The sequence below is a fragment of the Harpia harpyja genome, chromosome Z, assembly GCF_026419915.1.
Source record: "Harpia harpyja isolate bHarHar1 chromosome Z, bHarHar1 primary haplotype, whole genome shotgun sequence".
In the NCBI taxonomy this organism is placed as follows: Eukaryota; Metazoa; Chordata; class Aves; order Accipitriformes; family Accipitridae; genus Harpia; species Harpia harpyja.
Window position 1 is genome coordinate 16822905 of NC_068969.1, and position 21564 is coordinate 16844468.

Genomic DNA, 21564 nt, shown 5'->3' on the forward strand with positions numbered 1-21564 from the left:
TCTTGCAAAATTTGACAACGGCTTGGCTCATTTTGGTCTGTGGAAGAGTAGAGAAGCTCTGAGTAGGCACAATGAAGCCTAAAGTTGTTTATTGGGACTGGGGGCTTAACCCTCACTCACCCGCCAAGAAACTCTGACTCTCCCTGCAGTAAATTTCTAGTTGCTACCAGTTATATTGTATGTTGTTTTAAACAAAAACAAAAACCCCAAACCACCAGCACCCCCAAGGCTGTATTGGAGAGACAAAGAACCTATCTGCTCTTAACAGAGATCATCATTACTTGCAATAATACTTGTTAATGTATGCAACCCTTTTGAAGCAGTTGGGGTGAAAGTCTGCTAGATTATTACATAGACTCATGAAATAATTTTGAAATATGTATAATAATACAAATGCAAAAGGAGCTATAGCATCTCAGAATGGAAAATAAAAGTGTGGAGAACAGAAGGGAGATTTGGTTGGACAATTTAAAATTGTTTGAGTGTTTGCTTTTAATGCCATATTTAGTGCATGCTGAAACCATGGGGTGTCTTTACTTGAGCTTAAGCATCTCATTCTTTCAGTTACATGTACAGTCCCTTTTCTTTGGTTGGGTTTTTTTTTTGTGTGTGTGTGCATTACATCCTTTGAGAGGTGAATCCCTTGGTACTGCCTATTTCAAGCACTTCACTAGTACTGTCACCCTTGTTCATAGCTAACTGGCAACGAAGTATAGGAGGAGGAGGAGGACAGAACATTTGTAACTTGGGTCTCAAACTCGATTTGATCAATTGTTGTTGATCAAGATTGTTGAATCTTGGCTGAAGAGAGGTCTTTGCCACTCTTAGTCTGCCAGTGATTTGTTCTAACTGTACTTGGTGTTTGTGAGAATCCTGAGGAAGTTTCTAATTGCTCTTTGTACATAACTGAGCTATTTCGGATGAGATGGTCCTCTGGATGGTCATGGAGGGAGATGCGGAGGAGGCAATTACTTTATTGTAGGTTGAGGTTAGTTGAGTGATGGTCACTGATGCATTAGATGGTGTTTGGAGGTATTGCAGGTCAGAATTGATGCTGGCTGTGTGGTGATGTAGCATGATACCAGTCTTACAGGTTTTAGACTATACTGGTCTTAATAAAGCAAGTGTTGAATTTTCTGTGGGAATGCAGATTGTCAGGTTTTGGTGGGCACCTTCAGAAGACACTCCAGAAGACTTTGTGACTGTAGGAATCTGTCAGAAGAGCAGGTGGGAGCAAATTCTGTTCAGCATCGTGTCACCTGATAACAGTTGAACTTCTGGTCTTGGACAGTTAATATGTCCGGGGAGGGGGGGGGTGGGGGGAAAAGACTCCATGAACCTCTAGGGCATTCAGCAGAAGCTTTGAGATTTGATTATATTAATTGTTATTAATGGAAGTTACCAGAGCTGTGAGGGTACTGAGAGCTATGCAATGAACCCTTGTTCTTGAGCCCGTGCTGGGCAGGGTTGAGCAATGAAATCCAGGACCGGGCCAGGAGGGCTCACTAGAAGCATCTTTATCACACAGACCCAAGGTCTAGAATTTTCCCAGCAGCAGGTTCAATGAATAATTAAAGCATTGGTGAAACTTTTGTTCCAATATTAAGTTGTAAATACAAGTAAGAGACAGCATCTTATTTCAAATTTAAATTTGTTTTTATTCAGCCTTGGGAGGTGCTCAGTTGAGTTGATTTTTGTTGTGTTAAATCATGTCAAAGATGCTTAGAGGGCTCTATAGTCCTTGACTGCCTGCAAATACAGTGAGAATTTTTAATAGATTGAAATAAATATTTTAGGGTAGCAGTACAAAGTGCCATGCTTCTTTTTTGACATACTGCATAGCTATTCACAGTCTGTAATCAGATAAATCTCCTCTTCATTTCATTGCGTTTTAATTGACTATTTACACAAAGCGTTTTAAGGATTTGTGGACTGGTTATTGTAAAACAATTACAAGGAGACTTTAAAAGTGCATTGAACCGTTTAAGAAAATTGTAGAGATTTTATGAGATAGCTTGAAAAACATGCAATTTGAAGGGATGCTACTTTTGAGATTATCTGCAGTGACTGGCCCTCGTTCTTCTTGTTATTTTTTCCCTTAAATCTAAGTTCTGTTTACAATATTTAATTATTTCTGGCGAGATGAGTCACATGTTATAAATAGAATATTGTGAAGTTAGACTGCAAGTTAGAACTGTGTCATCTTTTATGCTTTGAAGATACTTTGCAAGTTTTAAATATTGCCATAGTATTAGTGTGATATTGCAAGGCCTTGGGGACTTTCACTGGAACTGCAGCCACAAAACTGCCTCAATCTCTCCATAATATGTGAGAAAGCAGGATTTTTTATTTTATTTTATTTTATTTTTTATTTAATAAGAACCTTTGAACTAGTTTTCTATACACATACCTAACAGTCAGGAATTCACTGTTATCTAATGCTTCTTAAGTGGTATGTATGATTAGCTAGGTTATCCCTATGCAGAAGAGGTGATGTCTTGATAATACTTGATTAAATATTGCTTTTTGTATAGTTCCTGTTCTATATTGAGCAACAAATGCTGAGTGAGAAAAGAACAATGTGATAAATATTATGTAGCAATACGACTTTAACATGAATTGATAACCCTATCATCTAAGTAGAGCAGGAAAGACAAAAAGGCTTAGTGAAGGGTACTTTTAAATAAATTGGGTTAAGAGGATGCAGATTACTCTCTCTAAGGTAACTGTTTTAAAAGCTATTTCTTCCATTGCAGTGGATCTATAAAAGAAAATGCATAGAGTTCTTACACCTGTTCTGACTATGCCTAGCCTATGGCTGTAACTGCCAAAGGCCAGCTGGGGATACGTGAGATCTCTTATCACTTACATGACAGAAAAGATTTCATCTTTCACAAATCATTATAGTATATGATTTGTAATTAACTATTCTAAATAGTTTTTAAGACGCTTAAAAGTTGTTTCTCTTCCCTTTTAATGAATAAAATCACCACTGCTGTGGAAGTTGCCCATATGTATGATACACAACATTACTTGCTAGACATTCTTACTGCTTATGTGACAGCACAGAGATGAACACAGCTTTGTACTTGCACTTTAAGTTTTTAGCAGCAAGTGTTAAAATCTGGCACAGGGAATTCAAAGTATAATGGAGCAGAGTAGCATGACTGTAAAAGCAGTTGTCATGGAAGTCAATGAATTTATTGTAATCGGTGTTCCTGTTGCTAGAAGGCTTTGCACAGTCAAAAGTTCTCCCTGCTTGTGCAGGCTGTGTGCAGCTGTGAGCCAGGACCGGTGGTGCAGTGGCTGTCAGACTGATTCTCGTGGTGAGTGAGATACTCGTGGTAACCCCAGATACTACGGGGTATGACTTCATCAAAGTAAACTGCACATGCAGCTGCTCCCACATCACTTGGAGGCATGATCGCTAGCTTTGGAAACGATCACCGTGATGGTAAATGTTCCAGGTTATTGGCTCAAGTAGATTAGAAATACTCAGATGCTCAGTTATTTGTGTGTAAATTCTGCTTGTCAGCCCTTGTGGAATAAGCTGTTTTGTGGTAACCTGTTTTCCCATGAGAAGAATCTTTTATTTACAAGCTCACCCTCGCCCCGATTTCAACTTTTGATAGCTTCAGCGTAGCCCATAGACAAACTTCATTGATAGTAAAAGGTGAAACAGATAATTGGTTATGCCTCCCTTCTCTTCTGATGGGATTATAACAGCCAGAAAACTTACGCAGTGTTCTTGATCTGCTTTTCTGTGACTAAGCAGGACTTGCATCTTTCATCAACTGTTCATAGTGTGATAGAAAATGCAGTGATCTCAACTGGCACTGAAAAAATGTATACAAAGCAGCTGAAGGGCTAAAATTCAAGAGGGAGCAGCTTTGAGGTTGTAAGTCCATGATGTGCGCTTTTGTTCTGAAATTTAGAGCTCTCTCAGTTTTATTTGCAAGAAGGTTTGTTGGATAATTTAATGCTGTTATAGTTGCCTGAAAGTTCTGTAGCAGCTTGCATTAAAATGAAGTGTAGAAACTTTAATGAGTTAAATCTGAAAAGCAAATAATGTGCTGAATACACAGTAAATTGGATGTTTGTTTTCCTCTAACGTCAAATTCTGTTGTATTTTGCCCTTCATAAATTCAGGTTTTTTTCATTGACTGCATAAACAATGTAGTAGATGTTGTCAGTGGGAAAATTGGAGTTCTGCTAGTGTATTAAGTGATATCCGGGAATGTGAGGTCTTGTCGTGAGCCCCTGAAGTCAACATGGTTTTGCTTGTGACTGGAAGGAGGACGCAGGACCAGGTTATGGGGCTTGGCGGGCAAGAGAGTTTGCATGCGTGTGACAGCCACACTCACTACAACCTTGTGATCAGACAGCCAGCAGAGAAGTACTTCGCTATGCAAACATTTTAATTGTCAGCCCCTAGATATTGTAGCCATTGCTTTGTCAAGGTGTGTATAGCCTAAGTGACACCCTCTGGCTATTGTTTCAGGCTAAAATACAGAAGAAAATCTGTATTGGTTTACACCTAGGGTGTGGTTCTACAATCTTTTTTTCCTCCCAGTAATGCTGGATTAAGCAGCTCCTCCTTCTCTGCTGAGTGAAGGATTTGTGAAATAATGGTTGCATTCTAACTTTAAAGTTGTTTCCAAAACAAGGTGATAGTTGCTTAAAGAAGATACTGAATTTTTCCTGCACGTATTTGGTCTGATAATCCTAGAATCTGTCGGACAGTGGTTGATTATATATCTTTTCAGAGTGAATCTGATCCAATTTTTACATGGCTACCTACATGATAGTGTAGCATCGTAGATCTTGTATCTTGGTTATCTTTAAGTGCGTTAGAGATGATGTATCAGTGAATAACTACAGTATAAATCAGGGTCAGTTGTAAGTAGTGTATTGTGAAAACTAAACAGCAAGTAAGAACTAGTTTATATTATTTAACATATTGGTTAGTATTTTTTAAAAATTTATTTTCAATAATTAGCTACATCAGAAAGCCAAGTAATAGAAATCAAAAGTTTCTTTGGCTGAAAATCCCGAGGTGGTTCCCAGTAACTGAACTGGAGAAAATACCATTTGAATCTGGGTTACTCTGCTGAGGAAGAGTTACGGTGTCATTTATTTTTATCTCTTATTGGAGGGCTGTTGTGAATGATGCCAAAAGGAGAAAGAGACATCATCTATACAGTATACGTAAATGTAAGCCGTACCAAATACTCTTCTTATCCCTTCAGAACAAATCTATAGTAGTGTGGAATATCCAGAGGCCTCAAACTCTGCAAAGGTTTGGGTTAACTGGCTGTATTTTTGATGGGTATGTCAAAGGAACGAAAAGTGTTCCTAATAGTCAGACAGTGTGGGTGTTGGATTATTGAGACAGCCATGTAAAGTAATTTGGAAAGCAGCTTTCAAAATAATAAATTTTCCCAGGAGATGTTAAAATTGTCCGTTTCATTCCTGTTCAATTAGAATGACACTAGAAATGTATTAAAGGAGTTTAACTTGCCTCTGACAACTAGAAGGCTTTGCTGGGCTTTGGTTTGTAAGGAATATAATTTTGGTTTTTAGGATGTTTTCTTCAGATAATTTGTTTTTTTAAAACGTAGAGTCTGTATTTGAATGTGTCTGTTCTGCTCTGCTAAGAGAGATGGCAGTCATCCTGCTCTCGCTGGTACTAAATGGAAGCATTTGAGAGGAAAGGCTTAAATGAATTTCCTGATAGGCAGCATTTACTTCATAAAAGTACTTAAAGATGAATTTCGGAAAGCAATTTTGTTTTTCATTTCTGTGTAAGTTGTGTTACCCAAAGCAACTGTCTAGAAATCACACTTGTTAAGGAGCTTCTGTTCCATGTTGTAGTTCATAATTTACAGAGGAGAAGTTTTGAGCCAAATTCAATATATCTGTGTTGCCTACCAAAGCTAGTCTAATACGTGCTTACATAATAGGTTGCAAATTTTTGTCCTAGATACTTTTTTTTTTTGTGTGTGTGGCTAAGTGATTGAAGGAAGACTTCTAATACCAGTTGTGTCATGAGACTGGGGGAAATACCGATGTCTGAACTATACCTGGTACGGCTTGATTATGTTTTGTATCTAGGCTGAGCAGAGCCCTTTCCTTATCTGTTGTTCCTTCTGTAAAACCTGCTTTAATAGCTGGCTGACTTGGTTTGCTTTGCCTGGCTATTTCAACACCGCTATTTCCATGGGGTGTTTGGAGAAGTCCAAAATGCATGGGCCCTTGTTTGGGAAATTTCCTTTTGGTTCTGCCTGGCTATCAGGTTGTGCCCTGAAATGTAGGGGCATAGACCACTGTGTCATTTGCTGGAATAAAACTTGCAATTCTCTTCTGTTGTTTTTGTGGCCTGAATTTAATGATCTGAAGTGTTAGCTTGATAGCCTTGGAGATAAGAATGCTATTTTTATCTACAGAGTAGGTAGAGCACAGGAGTAAAATCTTCAGTGTGCTGTCAGTGTGTCTTGTTTGAGGCTTGTTTACAACTGCTTGGGATGAAAAAGGGGTTCTCTGTGCAATGCTGCAATTCTCTGTCCTGCTGACACCGTCGAGAGTCGTCGTCGATAACCACAAGGATGTGAAGGAAGGTCCCTGTCCTGGGAACGGACCAAAACCACAGTCTGGTTAGATGGTGCTCTTCATGGTAAAATGGGAAGACATGATGGTAAGGTGCAGCATCAGCAGTTTTATTTATAATTTAATCACGCTAAGAGTTTTCCTGCATTCCTGTGAGTAATGTTGTGAGATCGAGGCTTCACAGGAAGCACTGTGTTGTTTGTCATCGCAGTGATTCAGGGTGATGTCACCGACTGACGGGAGCATTTGGGGTGTCCGTACTGTTATGGCGGCCCTGTGATACCCTTTCTTGGACTTCTTTGGCATCTTTCCCCAAGTGCTCCACACTGTTGCTGGAAGCAAAAGCTTTTGAGCTATTTCCAAACACAAAGCAGTGCATTGTGGGCCAGCGCTGGGAAGACTGGCTCGACAAGTTTGGCAGCAGTGGCTTTGGCTTCCTGCCTACCCTGGATAGGCACCAGTAGAGATTGCCGTAGTCTCCGAGCGGGTTTGAGCTGAAGACCTCAGCCTAGGTCCTGAAATTCATGCGCGTGCAACTGCTGTGTCTGGCAAAGGATCCGCTTCTGTTGTAAACCACGGTTTTGTTATCCTAGATATGTTTGCAGTAGTTATCTTTTGTCTGCTTTAGGAAGGTGGATGGTGTTATTTGTTGTCAGTGTACTGGAGGGTGGTACGCTCTACAAATTCATTATGGTATCAAAGGATAACGTTCACCTTTCAATTTTCTGTTATCTACTTAATCTTACTTACCATTGTCATCCTGAGTCATCTAGGGGCAGTTAACTAGTGCTCTGAAATGTTCTTTTCCATGGCTTTTTTTGCATAGTAACTCTTTACGTTCTTTGCTGTGCCTCTTGCTTAATACTGACTCTATACATCTTCTATGACATCTCCTCTACAAACGTTTGCAAACAGGCCTAGTCTTGTAACACGATGCATCAGGACCACCACTTGAGGTTTGTGGGGTTCTTGGGGGTGTACAGGACACCACTTGCCTGTGTCTCATTGCACAGTCATACACCGAATATGTCTTATCTTCTTGTATCTGCATAAGGATGACTTTGTCTTGCTGCTTGTATAATCAGATTTATTGTTTTTATGTCCTTTTTGACGTGAGATGTCTCAAAATTAGAACTTGTGCCCAATTCAGTATTTTTTCCCAAGAGTAGAGCATTTTGCTTCCTAGCTGGCCTACAAAAGGGAGAAGAGTTCTTTTTTTCACCTCCCCCTGTGTATTTAGGTCCATTCATATGTATCCATATACCTTCTTCCCAAGTGTGACAGGAACACTGATAGCTGCAGAGGGACCAGAGGAGAAAAGTAGTCCTAGAAGCGTCTGGCAAAAATGTGAGTTAGACCAAACCAGCCAAATCAGGACATTAAGTAGTCTGAGCAAATTCTTCTCTCCTTTCCTTTTGTTTTGTTTTGCTGAAGGTATTACCTTCTGTGTACATCACAAGTGGGCTGGTGTTCCGGTTATGTTATAGAGGCCCAGACCATGAAAGAGCAGAGAAATTACTTTAAAGCATGTCAGCCCTTTCAGATCTTCTGCATGTATAGTAAGATCTAAGGGATCTTCATTTTTGAATACATCTAAATTTAAAAATATTAAAATTTGCAGTCCTTCACAACCTGTTTCTGTTTAAGAGTGAGATGGGTGATTTCTGTAGCAGAGAACTAGTGCCATATATGGAAGAATAATAGCTGGTACAGATTTGTTCACCCAGTGTTTTCAAAGTCTTTTTTTATTCTGTAACAGGTATGTATTTTATGTGTAATGTTTGGAGATGGAATTCTGGAAAATTTTTTGAAGGTAGGCTCCTAAAATAAGGCAAATCACTTTTTAACAGTGAAGAAATACATCTTGAAATAAGGAGAGTGATGGGCTTATTCTAAAAGGGAGATGATGTACAAAGGCAAAACCTAAATTTCTTCTTTAGAAGAATTTGAAATTCCATAATTAAAAAAAAAAAAAAAGCACTTCCTTAAAGAGTTTTTAGGCTGAACTGGGCCTGTGGAATTACTAACCTTACACTGTGAACAGGTAGCCTGATTTTCTTCAGTGCTTACCTATTTAGTTAATATAACTGTGTGTCGGAGGACAACTCACACTGGTTTAAAGCCTAACACTTCTGAACAGATAGATCCCCTCTTGGAAGGGAAGCTCTGATGACTGTAGCTCAGTATGTGCTGGAATATATCAACTGTGAGAAGTAAAGTCTTAGAGTTTACTGGTTCCTCAGCTAGATAATTGAAATAGTCATATCTATTTGTCTAAAAGTATGTAATAGCCAAGTATAAAATTGTGTCACTACGTGTGTGTTCAAATACATAAGAAGTGGGTTAGCTCTTTTACTGCACTATAACAACAAAAACATTGTTTTATTTTCCACTTTATCTTTTAATCCTATTAAATATCACAGTACTGCTGGTTTGTTGGGTTGGTGTTTTTTTTTTTTTTTGGCTATAGTACATTTAATGCCTGTTGCTGTGCAAGTTGCCTTTTTTTTTATTGTATCAAACCAACTATTAGTAAATCCGTAAAGCAAAGGAAGTAAATTTTAATGGAAAAACTAATAGCGCCTGCCAAATTGAGAGGGGTATAGAAATGTAAGTCTGTATGTGAAAATCGGCAGGCATCAGTTTCCTTATAGCTATATTAGACATGATTGAAACAGTCTTATTTTTGAAGTGGATGTTCCAGTGCATGGAGAATGGGAGTGGCAGGGGTGGGGTGGTTTTAGGTAGTTGGGTTGCCTAATAAAAGAAAATACTGAAACAGAATTCAGTTGACAGGTCATCTGCATTATTTTCCTTAAATTTTTTTTTGGCATATGCTGATTTGCTCCCTCAGGTATCAGGTGCATGATATAAAATGTATGCAGAGTATTCTTTGTGCAAAGTTGCATTGTCTTTGCACAATTAGAGAATCATGCCATGCTGCTCTCACACAGGAGTTGGGGCTGCGTTCAGCAAGGAAAAGGGTAGAAGAGGTTGAAAGATGAGCACTACGCGTGTCCTATGTAGCAGGGAAAATAACGTGTTAACTGATGATGGTTTTTAATATGAAGATTGCAATAATGCCATCGTGCAAGAGATGCATAACTGTCTAGTTCTTATTTTTACTGGTTTGAAAAAGTTTATATTTTTAAAGACTGTATTGACTCTTGTGTTTCTGATGCCACTTTTTTGTTTATTTTTTATTATTACTAAATTGTGTTGTTTTCTCCTATGGCAGAAGATGTAGTTATGGGTACATTGTATTCCTCCAGTTCTTAGTAAGAAAACGTGTGCTCTACTTCCTCAGTTACTGGGTGCTGAGTTACAGCCAGCACCAAGTTGCATTGGCTGTGATATGGATGGTTACATAGGGAAAGACAGCAAAAACCACGTGCCAATTCCCTGCCCCCCCCCCCCCCCCAAAGTCATGTCTAGATGGGAGATGGGAGAGGGTGAGGAGCTTGGAAAATGTTCACCATTTGCAGTCACAATGTATGAAAATACTTCTGCTGCAATGAGCAGTTTTACGTAAACCATGAGTTTGGGTTTAAATAAAACAAACTTCCTCTTTCCTACTACAAAAGTACAGCTGCTGCAAAGTACACAGAGTGCTGTGTGTGAAAGAGGAGAAAAGTACCGAACCTGTTGATGTTAAAACAATTCATAACAGTAGCATGCTTTAGGGTATATGACTTAAAATACAATTTAGACTATTCTGTGGATAATTTATTTAATTTTAATTGAGGCTATGTTTGTGACTAGTTGCTTATCCAGAACTTATTTCCACTCCCCATAATAGACCCTTTTTTTCTGCATAATAACTGAAGTGTTTCTGTGTACGCTTTCATATTAAATTAGGGGAGATTTTAATTTTACTGTGTGAACTCCAAGTTTTTTATTTCCTGAAGTCTATTTAATTTTTGTGTCATAATCGCAAAATTAAACTCAACTTTGAGAGTACCTTAAGCTATTTTAGGACTGGATATATAACAAATTGGTTTTGGGGTTTTTTTTGGTTTGTTTTCTTTTTTTGACACAAAAACATAAATAATAATTTGTCGGCTTCCCTAAAATACAGTAGTGGCATGATGAGATCATGTCACCTAAAAATAATGCATGACTTTGAAGATTTCTTACATGACAAATTGTATGTTCAGCATTTGCATGACGTTATACAAATTGGCTGGAGAAACTTAAAATATCTTCAATATTAACTCTGAAAACTCATTAATAAGTAAATGGGAATAGTCTTTGCAGATGACTGCATTCAAATTGCTGATGAAAATCTGATGTAACAATACAATGTGTGGGGGGAGACTTTTTCATCTGTTGAAAAGCTTTAAATATGCTACTTGTGTTTCATTGAGAAATCTATTAATCAGTCTTTCTACAGACAATCTTCTGTAAACTTGCTCACTGAAATTTTGTATTATTCTGTATAATAAACTTAGAAAACCTGTTTAATAGTTTTGAATGAACAGTTTGACGTATGTTTTGTGCTTGATTTTTCCAAAAGATTGTGTGTAGCTGAATTCATATACAAAGAATTTAACTAAATACTTAGATGTCTGCTTTAATATGTGTTTTATATATAATTACGGGAACATTCAAATCTTGGGAGCCTAAAATTAGAACACCCAGCTGCACGCTAGGCTGCAGGTGCATGTGTGCCTGACACACTTCTCTTTGGTATCTGCTGCTCAGTTTTTATCGGTGGGCATGGTACAGAAATTTCCTGACAAATTTTAGAGAACAGGAGACGTAGCGACTGTCAGTGTTGCATTCTGCATCCTCACAGGGAGAGGGAAGAAAGGCCACAGGAGAACTGCAGTGATAATGTGCTCGTACCCTTGCAAAAAGACTGGTGTTTGGATTTGCTGCTTGGGTATGCACGGAGGAGTGTTGCTGCCTGCAGCATGTGGCAAACCTTTTTGCTGGAGGGGGCAGTGCAGGGGATGGGATTTTGGAAACGTAGCATGGCTGAACCCACGTGAGCCAGGAGAGGTAGGTCCTTCTTCACCCTTTCAGGTTTCACTGGGCAAGATTCCACCTTGAATTTGGGAAAGCAAAGTAAAAACTACAGAACCTTAGCTTTGGAAAAATAGACTGTCTTGGGTTCCAAAAGGAGACTGGACAGAGGACTCTGCTTTTAGAGATAAAGCGTTCTAACACTAGTAAAGATTTACGACAGTGATCAAATCTCGTAATGCGGCTCCTGTGCCTCGTTAAACTAGATTGGGGGGTTTTTGGGTCTTGAAGTGAAAGTCATTGCTCTGAGCCAAAACTTTGAGGTTTGGGTATTCTTAGGGCTTCAGTAAAATGCTGAATAGTAATAGTAATTGCTATATTTGCCAAAGTGGAAAATGCAGTAAAAACATTTAATCAAGTCTTCAGCTGTTCCCTCCTTCATCTGATCAATCAGCAACTGCATGGTGAAACAAAGTTCATGCGCTTGTGCTCAGAACCCAAGGAGAGCTGTGCCTTTCAAACGTCTCATCAAAAAGCTGGGCTTTCAAAGCTGTATGTGCAAAAAATGTAAGTTACTTAATGTACAGAGCGGAGTCGGCAAGGAGTTTAAAAAATGGATAACCTTGCAGAAAATACTTTAGCAATGCTTCCCTCTGAACCTAAATGAAACAGTTCAGGTATGAGAATGTCCATTTGTTTTGCTTTATTTCGTATTAAAAGCTTTTTTGTATCTGAGGCAACATGAGCGTGAACCTTATGGGACAGATTTTTAAAAGAAGTGTTTCTGTTTGTAAATTTGATTGTTTTATGTTTGGTTTGCTTGATTATGCATATGTTCTTTGCAGGCACAAATTTTTATGCCTGCACATATGGTTCATAAAATACTTGTGTTCTATTAATACTTAAGTGTTCATTACTTGAAATTTTGAAGAAAACCCTCAAGTATGTATATTTTACTAGAATCTCTTATTTTGGTTTAAAACTTGTGTAAACCAGAGCACTCTGAATATTATATGGTTTCAGTTATTTTGTTCATCTTGCATAGTACACAGTAAAAAATTTGCCAGTAGTTTAATGTCATTTCAACATTGGTAAGTATACAAAACCACATATGTGTTCATGAATGATACGCACTTGAGTGTTTCTGGAAAATAGTTTGGAAAAATATTGTGTAGAAAATAATATTCTCGTTGCAGAAAGCAAAGTCTGTGTGAAAGGTAAGTTTTGAGACGTTAACTTAGATCACTTTTTTTTTTTAACATTCTTATCAATTAAAATAAGGGACTATATGACTTAGAATTGATGGGAGCTTTACTTAACTAAGTTAGTTAAGATACCTTGTAGTGCTGTTTGTGCAGAAAGCTTGCTGCCTCAGGCTTACATCCAAGATCCTCCTTGCACCTGAGGATTACTTGTTCTTGACAACTAATATCAGCAACAGATCCAGCAGGATTCACCCGGTGTGCAGATTTCTTGGCAGAATTTTAGCTTTTTGGGCTGACTATAAGCCGTTGGTCTGGTTGTAACCAAGCTCAGCTTTCTGTCTGAAATCTGCCCGGGTTTGGTGCAGGCTGTTTCATGTGGTCGTCAGTGCTGGTTAGTCGTCTTCCTTCTCCTTCTTCATGCCTCTCCCCCAAATCACAAGCTCTTAAAAATAGTAATTTGGGAGGTTTTGTCTGCTTTCAGATATTAAAATGACATTCATGTTCTCCACAACCATAAAGGGTAAAACAATAGAAATATTTTTATTACTTTAACAGGATCTGACAGTACCCAGCACAAGTGTTATAAGCAAATTAAGGGAGGTGGCACAAAACCGCTTTTCCTTTAAGATGTCAACTAGTTTTAAGTTACTGCAGCTGTGTATTTTTTTTCTCCCCTTTTCGAAATTTTTTCAGATGCTGGTGAAGAGTTGTGTTATCTTAAAGAAAAGTTCTAATAAAAGCCTGCTTTTAGAGAAAGAGATCTACCAGTTAAGTCAAGTTAAAACGAGGTTTACTCACATATTTTTTTTACCTTAGTGTGATCAAGACTAATTCTTTTCGAATGAGAAGAGAAAATACTGCTGGTATGGAGCAAATGTATTCAAGAAAGTTGTTGTGGACATTATTTGAATGTACTTGGTCCATGAAGTAAATAGTTCAAACAATCCAGATCTGGCAACATTTCAAAAAAATGGGATTTATTTACAATTTTGTTATATAGTACCTCCAGAACAGTTCCCTGATATCTTAATGGAAAGCCTAGTGAATCGATAAAAGTTGGTACATTTACTTAGGGTGGATTTGGATGAGGCCCCAGTAAAAAGAAAAATAAATTCTGTGTTTGGGGAGTTGTAAAGATAATAGGGAGTTATATCTATTGTGAGTGTGAAGTTAATAGTCTAGAGCATCGTGTTTTTAATGCATCTAATATTAACTATAGTGATTAAAAATATTCTGGAAGTATAATCAGGTTGGTGGTGTGCTGAAGGCATGTTATGCTACGCTGTGGGGATCTTTGTAGTCAAAACATTTTACTGTTCATGTCGGACATCAGCATGAAATGTCCATTGTCAAACTACACTAAATGGCAAGCAGTACATACATGTTTGTGGTAAATCAGACTCAGACTTTTAAAAATAATCTTAATAAGCAGATGTTTATGTTGGGAATGGATACAGAAGAAGTGAGCATTAGCAGTGTTCTGGCTTTAAAAATATTTCTGCAGTACTCTGATACATCATTCTTGTCACTTTTTTGACCAAGCTTTCTATTCTTTTGCCCTAACTCTGATAGAGTCTGTTCTTTGCCCTTTCACTTCTGCCCTTGCTAGTTTTGCTTTCTCTTCCTCTGTTTCAGTTTTCACTCTCCTCCTTGTTTTTTTTCAGTCGTGGTGAGCAGACTTCTGCAAAATGGGAAACTTGTGCTCTGGTGTCTGCAAACAACCAGGATTAGGGCTCCTTTCACTGTCTTCCTCTAGAGTTTGCTGTCCTGGAGAAGATCTTGACCTTACTTTTTTTGGTGATATTTCATTTCTAAAGGGATGTTGTCTTATTAGATGCTAGGATAGATGGACTGTGCAATGGTCCCAGTCTGAAAAGGGACAACAAGATTTGTAGGAAATTTGATAAATTTTGGTGTTTTAAAAAAACCAAAACAAACCTGTGAAAGTATGCAGCAGAGCTGTGGTAGTCACTGAATCTAGTAGCTTGATAAACGCAAACTGGCGACCTATTCTCTAACTGTGGGTTTTTTAGCCTGTTTTATTTGTTCTGTTGTCTGTGATGTTAAGGAATAGAACTGAGAGGACACAGACACAGTTACTTTTAATGACCACAAGCATGAATTTCTGGAGTGTAATGGTCCTGAAAGAGAATGCTGGAAATACTAAGGAATTAACTTATGTGCTTCTACATCCCTCCGGAGAAGAGGAGATGGCAGCTCAGTTTAAGGAAGTTTTTCAGAGTAGACGTGCTGAGCTCCATGTTACTTAATGTATGGTATGCCAGATTGTCCATTATTGTTTTTCCTTTTTTATTAGAAAAGATGCTGTACTGGCCTTTTCCAAATAAGAAGGATTTTCCCTATTACATGCTCAACAAATAATGCAGTTAAGATATCTCAGAATTGCCTATGGCACGGGCTTGTTTTAGCCTTGGTAAAGAGTACAGCAGTATATAATTTAAAGTTACCTTTTTAAAAACACTGTAACCAAGTTACATTTGAAAGGAGAAGTGAATTCTACAGGTCACAACCTTCAGAGGTTTCATATTATGGAGGTAAATGAAGTTGTTTTTCTTTATGGCGTTAATAGAATTAATGTAACTAGCAGCTCCTATAACAGTATTTGTATGTTGATACTGTATAAATAACTGCATTTATGGAAGAATAACTGGAAAGTTTGAGGTCTTAGTTTAAATTTTTAGTTTGACCTTGAAAAACATTCCCAGATGGATAGAGTTAAATGAGCCCAGCTTTGAAAGAGGAACATATGAATCATGGTTGCTAGGCTCTTCCTTGAGAGGCACAGGCTTTACATTTACAGTGAAGTATTTCAAAAAGTGATCTTTAAACTCAGAGGAACAGTGCAGTTGAAATGACACTGGTGAAATACTATAAATTTCATTAGACTTTTAAATAGAGAATTTGCATGTCATTAAATGGAAAAGGTATAAAGTATTAGACATTAGAATATCAACTGCAAGACTTGCGAACTTTCATAAGTGGTTGATAGGGGAACAGAAAAATAGGCATCCATCTCCTACTCGTGGTACGTACTTCTTACATAAGTTTTGTTAAACTATTCTGTATATTATTCTCTAACATTTGCATGGTCTAATTTGTCATTCTCATAACAGTGACACATAGGTGTTTGCCCCATTGGAACGCAGAAACAGAAATAAGATTTCCCTGAAGCTTGCTCTTGCTCTGCTTGACTAAAATGACAGTGAAGCACATTTAAACACATGGGAGCTTACCTGCCTAAGACTGAGGTTCCTGGGTTGGGAAGTGTGGATTCAGGTCTCTTGCAGTTGTCTTAACTGATCTTGGTTGGGTCACACTCCTTACAGTTTCAAACCCATTGTTAAAACTAATGTTCAGGTCCCTGTGAAGTATTGATACTACTTTTTGCCCACTGGTATCTAGTCTGTGGCCCTTATGGGCTGGTCTCGTGTGTTCATGCAATGCTCAGCATAGTCAGGTTCCAGGGTTATTTGGGGCCCTATGGGTTTCTCTAACAAAAGGATTTGATTGTACCTATTTAAATAAATGCTCTGGTAATAAAAAGCTATGGTTTATTTTACCCCATATGAGAAAACAAAAGGAATTGCATTTAAGACTCTAACCTTCACTTGCTGGTTACATTCAGATGCCACTCTATTATCAGTACTGTAGGAGAGTACTGCAGGGTAGAAGATCTTTTACATTGATTTGTGTAATCTGGCTGAAGTCTTGTGTGTGACTTCCTTTGAAAAATCATGGTTGTGATTTTGGGTGTGCAGCAAATCGGTTGGGCTTGATGATCTTAAAGGTCTTTTCCAACCTAAATGATTCTGTGATAAATCCTTTTTTCTGTGTCAAGTGGTTTTACTCTTAGAATGTTTCTTTATGAGTTTGTGTGTTCCCTAGTATTTTGGCATTGCTTTCTGTCACTTGGAACTTTGATTTTAAAACTCTGAAGATGTGCTTTACTGAGTAAAGGACACTTGTAAATTATTCAGATTTCTTGGGATCCCCCAACTGAAATAGGAAAACATTTTTTTTCACATCAATTTCTGCCGCTTTGTTTCACTTGTCGTTTAAAATTGCAGCTCTGTGTTGCCAGCAAATATTCATATAAAGTGTGCTTAAATAGAGTGAGCGTGATGTCTCAGACTAGTGTCAATGAGTGCTTTATCTTGCAAGAGACACAAAAGTAGGCAATCCTTTTCTTGTGTTAACGATTTCCCCCCTGTGTTCTGTACAAGCTGGTGTAAAGTCTGCAAATCCAGTGTTGTCTGAAAGGTACAGTTATGAGAACAGGTTACAGGGTGTGGATTTACAGTTCGTTAGACATTATACAGTAGTAGCCTGTCTGTGTGCTATTAACAATGTAAATAGCAGGCAGTGCACACTGTTATTGTCCCATTTATCATGGTGTATTAGTAGTCAAATGGAAGTGACCCTGGAGTATTTGCTTGCCGTGTGGAAACCTTTTTACGCAGGCATACCCAAAGAGCTCCTGCATGAAATATTAGCAATGACATTTAAGTTTATACTTTTTTTTTCCTTACCTAGCTTGATATTGCATCACAGAAAGTAGATACTGAAAAATAGAAGTTTATTATTCCTCTCTGATTTTTCCCCCCCAGCATATATTTACTAGTTTTGCCTATTTTGCAGTAAGTTAGGTGTGCCTGAGGTCTTAATACTTTTAAAAATAAATATCATATAAATAAATAAAAGCAAGACTTGCTACTTAATGAAGTGCAAATCAGATAATTTTATTTATTTATTTATTTATTTATTTATTTAATGTAACCTCAGTTGTGAAAAGGTGCCTGTGACTTAGATAAGTGTAGCTCTGATCTATCACAGCCATGTCAGATGTCCATGGTCATTGTATTTGCATCCAACTGTAAATCCAGTTGCAGCTGTTATTGCAGGTATCATGCTTAATTTTAATGTAGCACTAATAAGGGTTTTGGAAGACCTGGGATAGACCTTATTTTTTTTAACGAAAAGTAATTAAATTGTTATGATGAAGATACTTACTACAAAGGAAGCCCTTAATTCTGGAAGCCGTTCGGTGTGGATACATTCTTTTGTCTGCGAGGAACAAAGTGGAGTCCGTGGGGCTCTACAGGGCTGACGGCATCATTCTGCCAGCAGTTACCTTGCGTTATGGCACATTCACTCTTAAAGTGCAGCCCACTCTATTTCATAATTGGTGTTCCATTAATGAACAAAAATGTGCATGTTGTTAAAAATACACATAGGCAAATTAGTAGCTTTAAAACAAAACTCTAGGGTCAGTTCTAGCAAGAGATAAATAAATTTAACTTAATTTCTAAGTTACTGTTAAGATAAATCTATTACTTGAGGGGTTTTTCTTAAGAAAATAAGTTTTCTTATATCAGTTTTAAACCTTTAGTGTTATAGATCCCTTAGCCATGTGTTTGGCAATAATGAATTTATACTATTACGTTTGCAGTTTCCTATTTTTTGTTGTCTTATGACTGAATAACATTTTTAGTTATATAAATGTAATATACCTTGAAGTTGTGTAGTAAATGTTGTATTTAATGCTCCAGTAGTCTCTGAATGCAGTTTTAACTGTTAAACTCTCTTCTTAAGAAACTGTATTCTTAAAACCAAAATTGTAGAAACTAATTTTATTAGTAAAAGTCTGCAAGTATGTGTGTTATCTCTGAAATCCACACATGCTCTGACATACTGTTATCTCTATTTCTCTCTCTTAATATAGCTGTTACACAGATCTCTGGCAGCAGATGGCTGGACTATAATGCACTGTTAAACAAATAAAACCATTAGGCATGTAATACTGCCTGGTAAACGACTGTGTGTTTAAAATGGTTTAAAACAATTAAATAGAAAATAAAGTTCATTTTTAAATTGGAATAAAATCCAAACCCCTTTCAGAATACATAAAACATCCCCTCTTACGTTGTGTTTGTCATTTGAAGTCAGTCTTTTTTTATTACATTCTTGCATCTGGTGTAAGTTAATCAGTCCTAAGTCAGCTTTCTAATAGATGTTTTCTACAAGTAATCGCTCCTTTTACATTTATCTTTGTAGGAAGATTTTTGCTTTTGTAATACTCCAGCACAAAATTATCTATTGCATTATATGCTCTTTTTTCCTCATTTTCAAATTTGATACAAATGTATTAAAATTATGTTTCAACACTAGTGTCATGGCTCTGTAATTAAACTGTTTTTCAATAATTGTCAGCAGCTGAGAGATGCCATTTTGTCTTTTTGTTTTTAGATATGCCAATATTTGGTCTTTGCCCGGCTCATGATGATTTCTATTTGGTGATGTGTAACCACTGTAATCAGGTCGTAAAACCACAGGCATTTCAATCACATTATGGTAAGTGCTTAACTATTTTTAATAATTAAGCGTGAGGTTAAATCAGGATTAAGCCTGGCAATTTTTTTAAAAATTGATGGTACATAGATCATTACATTATAAATAATGTCAAAGAACATAACCTGTGTTTAATCATTTTATATACATTGTAATGCAGTTACGTAAAGATCTTGTTCCTTTTAATTTTTTTAATGCCTTCTTGAAATGCTGCATACATACAGTTCAATTTTGAAATGACATATATAGTGTATTTCACAGAGAGTATGTGTAGTGTGTTTGTGTGTGTCATTTCTCCTTGTGTATTTGTACAGATTATTTTTACATGGGTTCTGTTACAGTGTGAACTTGAGCTAAAAGCTAAACGTACAAATTTTGTTGTAAAACGTAGTATGCTTCCAATGGCCAGTAAGCTTGCTTATTTATTTTCAGAAGTATCAGTTTGTGTTTGTTTTACTGGTCCGATGGTTTTGTATATAAACTGTGCTAGGAAGCTCTTGTTGTGTTGGTTGGTGTTAGCCAGTGTTTATAGAGGACTGAGAAAATGTGAAGTGCTACGTAAGTTCCAGTGCTCAGTTACTTCCTACAAACCTAACTGGGGGAGGTTGGCAGTTCTTTTCCACACTCCTCTCAAGACTAGAAATAAACCTCAAACAATTTCATGCCAATATTTGGATAGGAGGTTTTTGGAATTCAGCTTTTCGTTTCTTGAGAAGTTCATGAAATGTTTTCTGACCAAGTGCTAATAAAAAAGATAGACTTCTGAACTATTCCTTCTTCCCTCTGTGTGTGCGTATTTGTACACGTTCCCTTTTTTCTAGGCCAGTGCACCTACTGATTGCCTCGGTGTTTAAAAGGGTAGAAGATGGTGGATTTGGGTAGGGAGCCTCTTCTAGTGTTGAGAACAAGGGATAACTTGATAACTTTTCTTGCATCTTAAATAATCCAGCCCTTTGTCAAGAAAAGATATACTTGCTTCTGCTGCTTCCTGGAGACTGGGAAAGGGTCTTCTATGCTGTGCAGAGTATGAACAACTTCTCCCTCTTTTCCACCTCTCACTTCTTTGTTTTTGTGTTATAATGCCTTATGGGTTATGCCTCTACCCTTGCTGCTGGATTTGTGTCTCACAGAGTGACTCAGAGAGAATCTGAATAGGTTTCTTACTAGTTTGCTTGTTACTCTGTGGATGACAGTACTAATAAAATTTTTAAAAATCCCCACAGTTTTCTGGGCGTAAGTCTCCAGAGCTGTAGGGAGCCAGAAGAAGAAAAGGGCGTCAGCTTTTCTTACTCTTTGTTGCTATAAGCCTTTGTATCAGCCAAAAGCAAGTCCACCCCTTGCCAGGGTGATTCCTCACCTGTCACTGAATATCAATTTGGGATGTCCAATAAGTTCTCCTAAAATATGATATTAAATTGATTCTGACAGTTAAGAATGAATTTATGGGGGAGGACTGGATGGTACCCAGTTCTGAGTGTTGGCATATTGAATCTTCCATCTTCAGGTCAGTAATATGGAACTGGCTCAGGTTGGTAGTGATGGAGAGCTGTGGATATCTGCAGACACTTTGGGCTGTCATTCTGAAATGAGCAGGTGATCTCCAAATACTGTCTGACAAACAGGTGTCTGTACTGTAGGAACCAGTATCCTAGTTGTTGGCATGACCACCTTATGGGCAGATTGAAGAAGCAGTTCAAGAACTGAATAGGTACGGCATTGCTTCTTGACCATGGACATGAAAACATGCGGTGTTGTAATGCTGCTTGTACCAGTGTTAAACTTGTTATGCAAAGTTAATTCAAACTCTTCTTTAAGCACTACTTGCAATTTAAAAGGGACACAGTGAAGAGGGAACTACAAAATGAAGGTATGGAAAATATTTAAAAAAAAATAAAAGAATAAATACTAATGTAATGTTCCCGTTCTGTATCACATTTTAGGAGTGTGATCTCTAAACATGAATGAAACCTTCTCTAATGTAAACCTTACATCAATGGCAGATTCATACTTTGAGAGAAATGTAGGAGGAGGGGATGGAAATGACAAGGTTATTCTTAGTATTTCTCAAGCCTATTCTGAACAATGAAGACGCTCGGTGAGGGCTGCAGCGTGCAGAGGAAACAGGCGGGGTCATTCTGATGAGAAAAACAGGCTTGGGTGGGGTGAAGGTCATTAAAGGACCTTAGTTTGCCAAACTAATAGCCTCAGAAAGGTAAGAAGGCTGACTTGGTGATTTTGTGTAGCGCTAGCTCTCATTGCTTTTTATCAGCCTTCACATTCTTGAAGTTCTTACGCGGTTGTCCCTTGTTTTAGCAAATTGAATGTGAGAGCTGATAAATATGGCAGGTGATTGATTACCAGGTAATGATGTGTGGGGGGGGGGGGTTTGTTTGTTTGTTTGGTTTTTTTTAAACAC

General features: G+C 37.6%; 1 protein-coding gene across 5 annotated transcripts in view; it reads left to right on the forward strand.

The window, feature by feature from the left end:
* ATXN7 (ataxin 7) overlaps positions 1–21564 on the forward strand; it is a 91111-nt gene that overhangs the window by 31691 nt on the left and 37856 nt on the right. For 4 of the 5 annotated variants that reach the window (XM_052778350.1, XM_052778349.1, XM_052778352.1 and 1 more), the window contains one exon: positions 19047–19151. The exons of the other annotated variant lie outside the window; for it this stretch is intronic. In XM_052778350.1, the coding sequence (XP_052634310.1) occupies positions 19047–19151 (105 nt within the window). The remainder of the gene's footprint in view (positions 1–19046; positions 19152–21564) is intronic. 5 annotated transcript variants of the gene reach the window in all.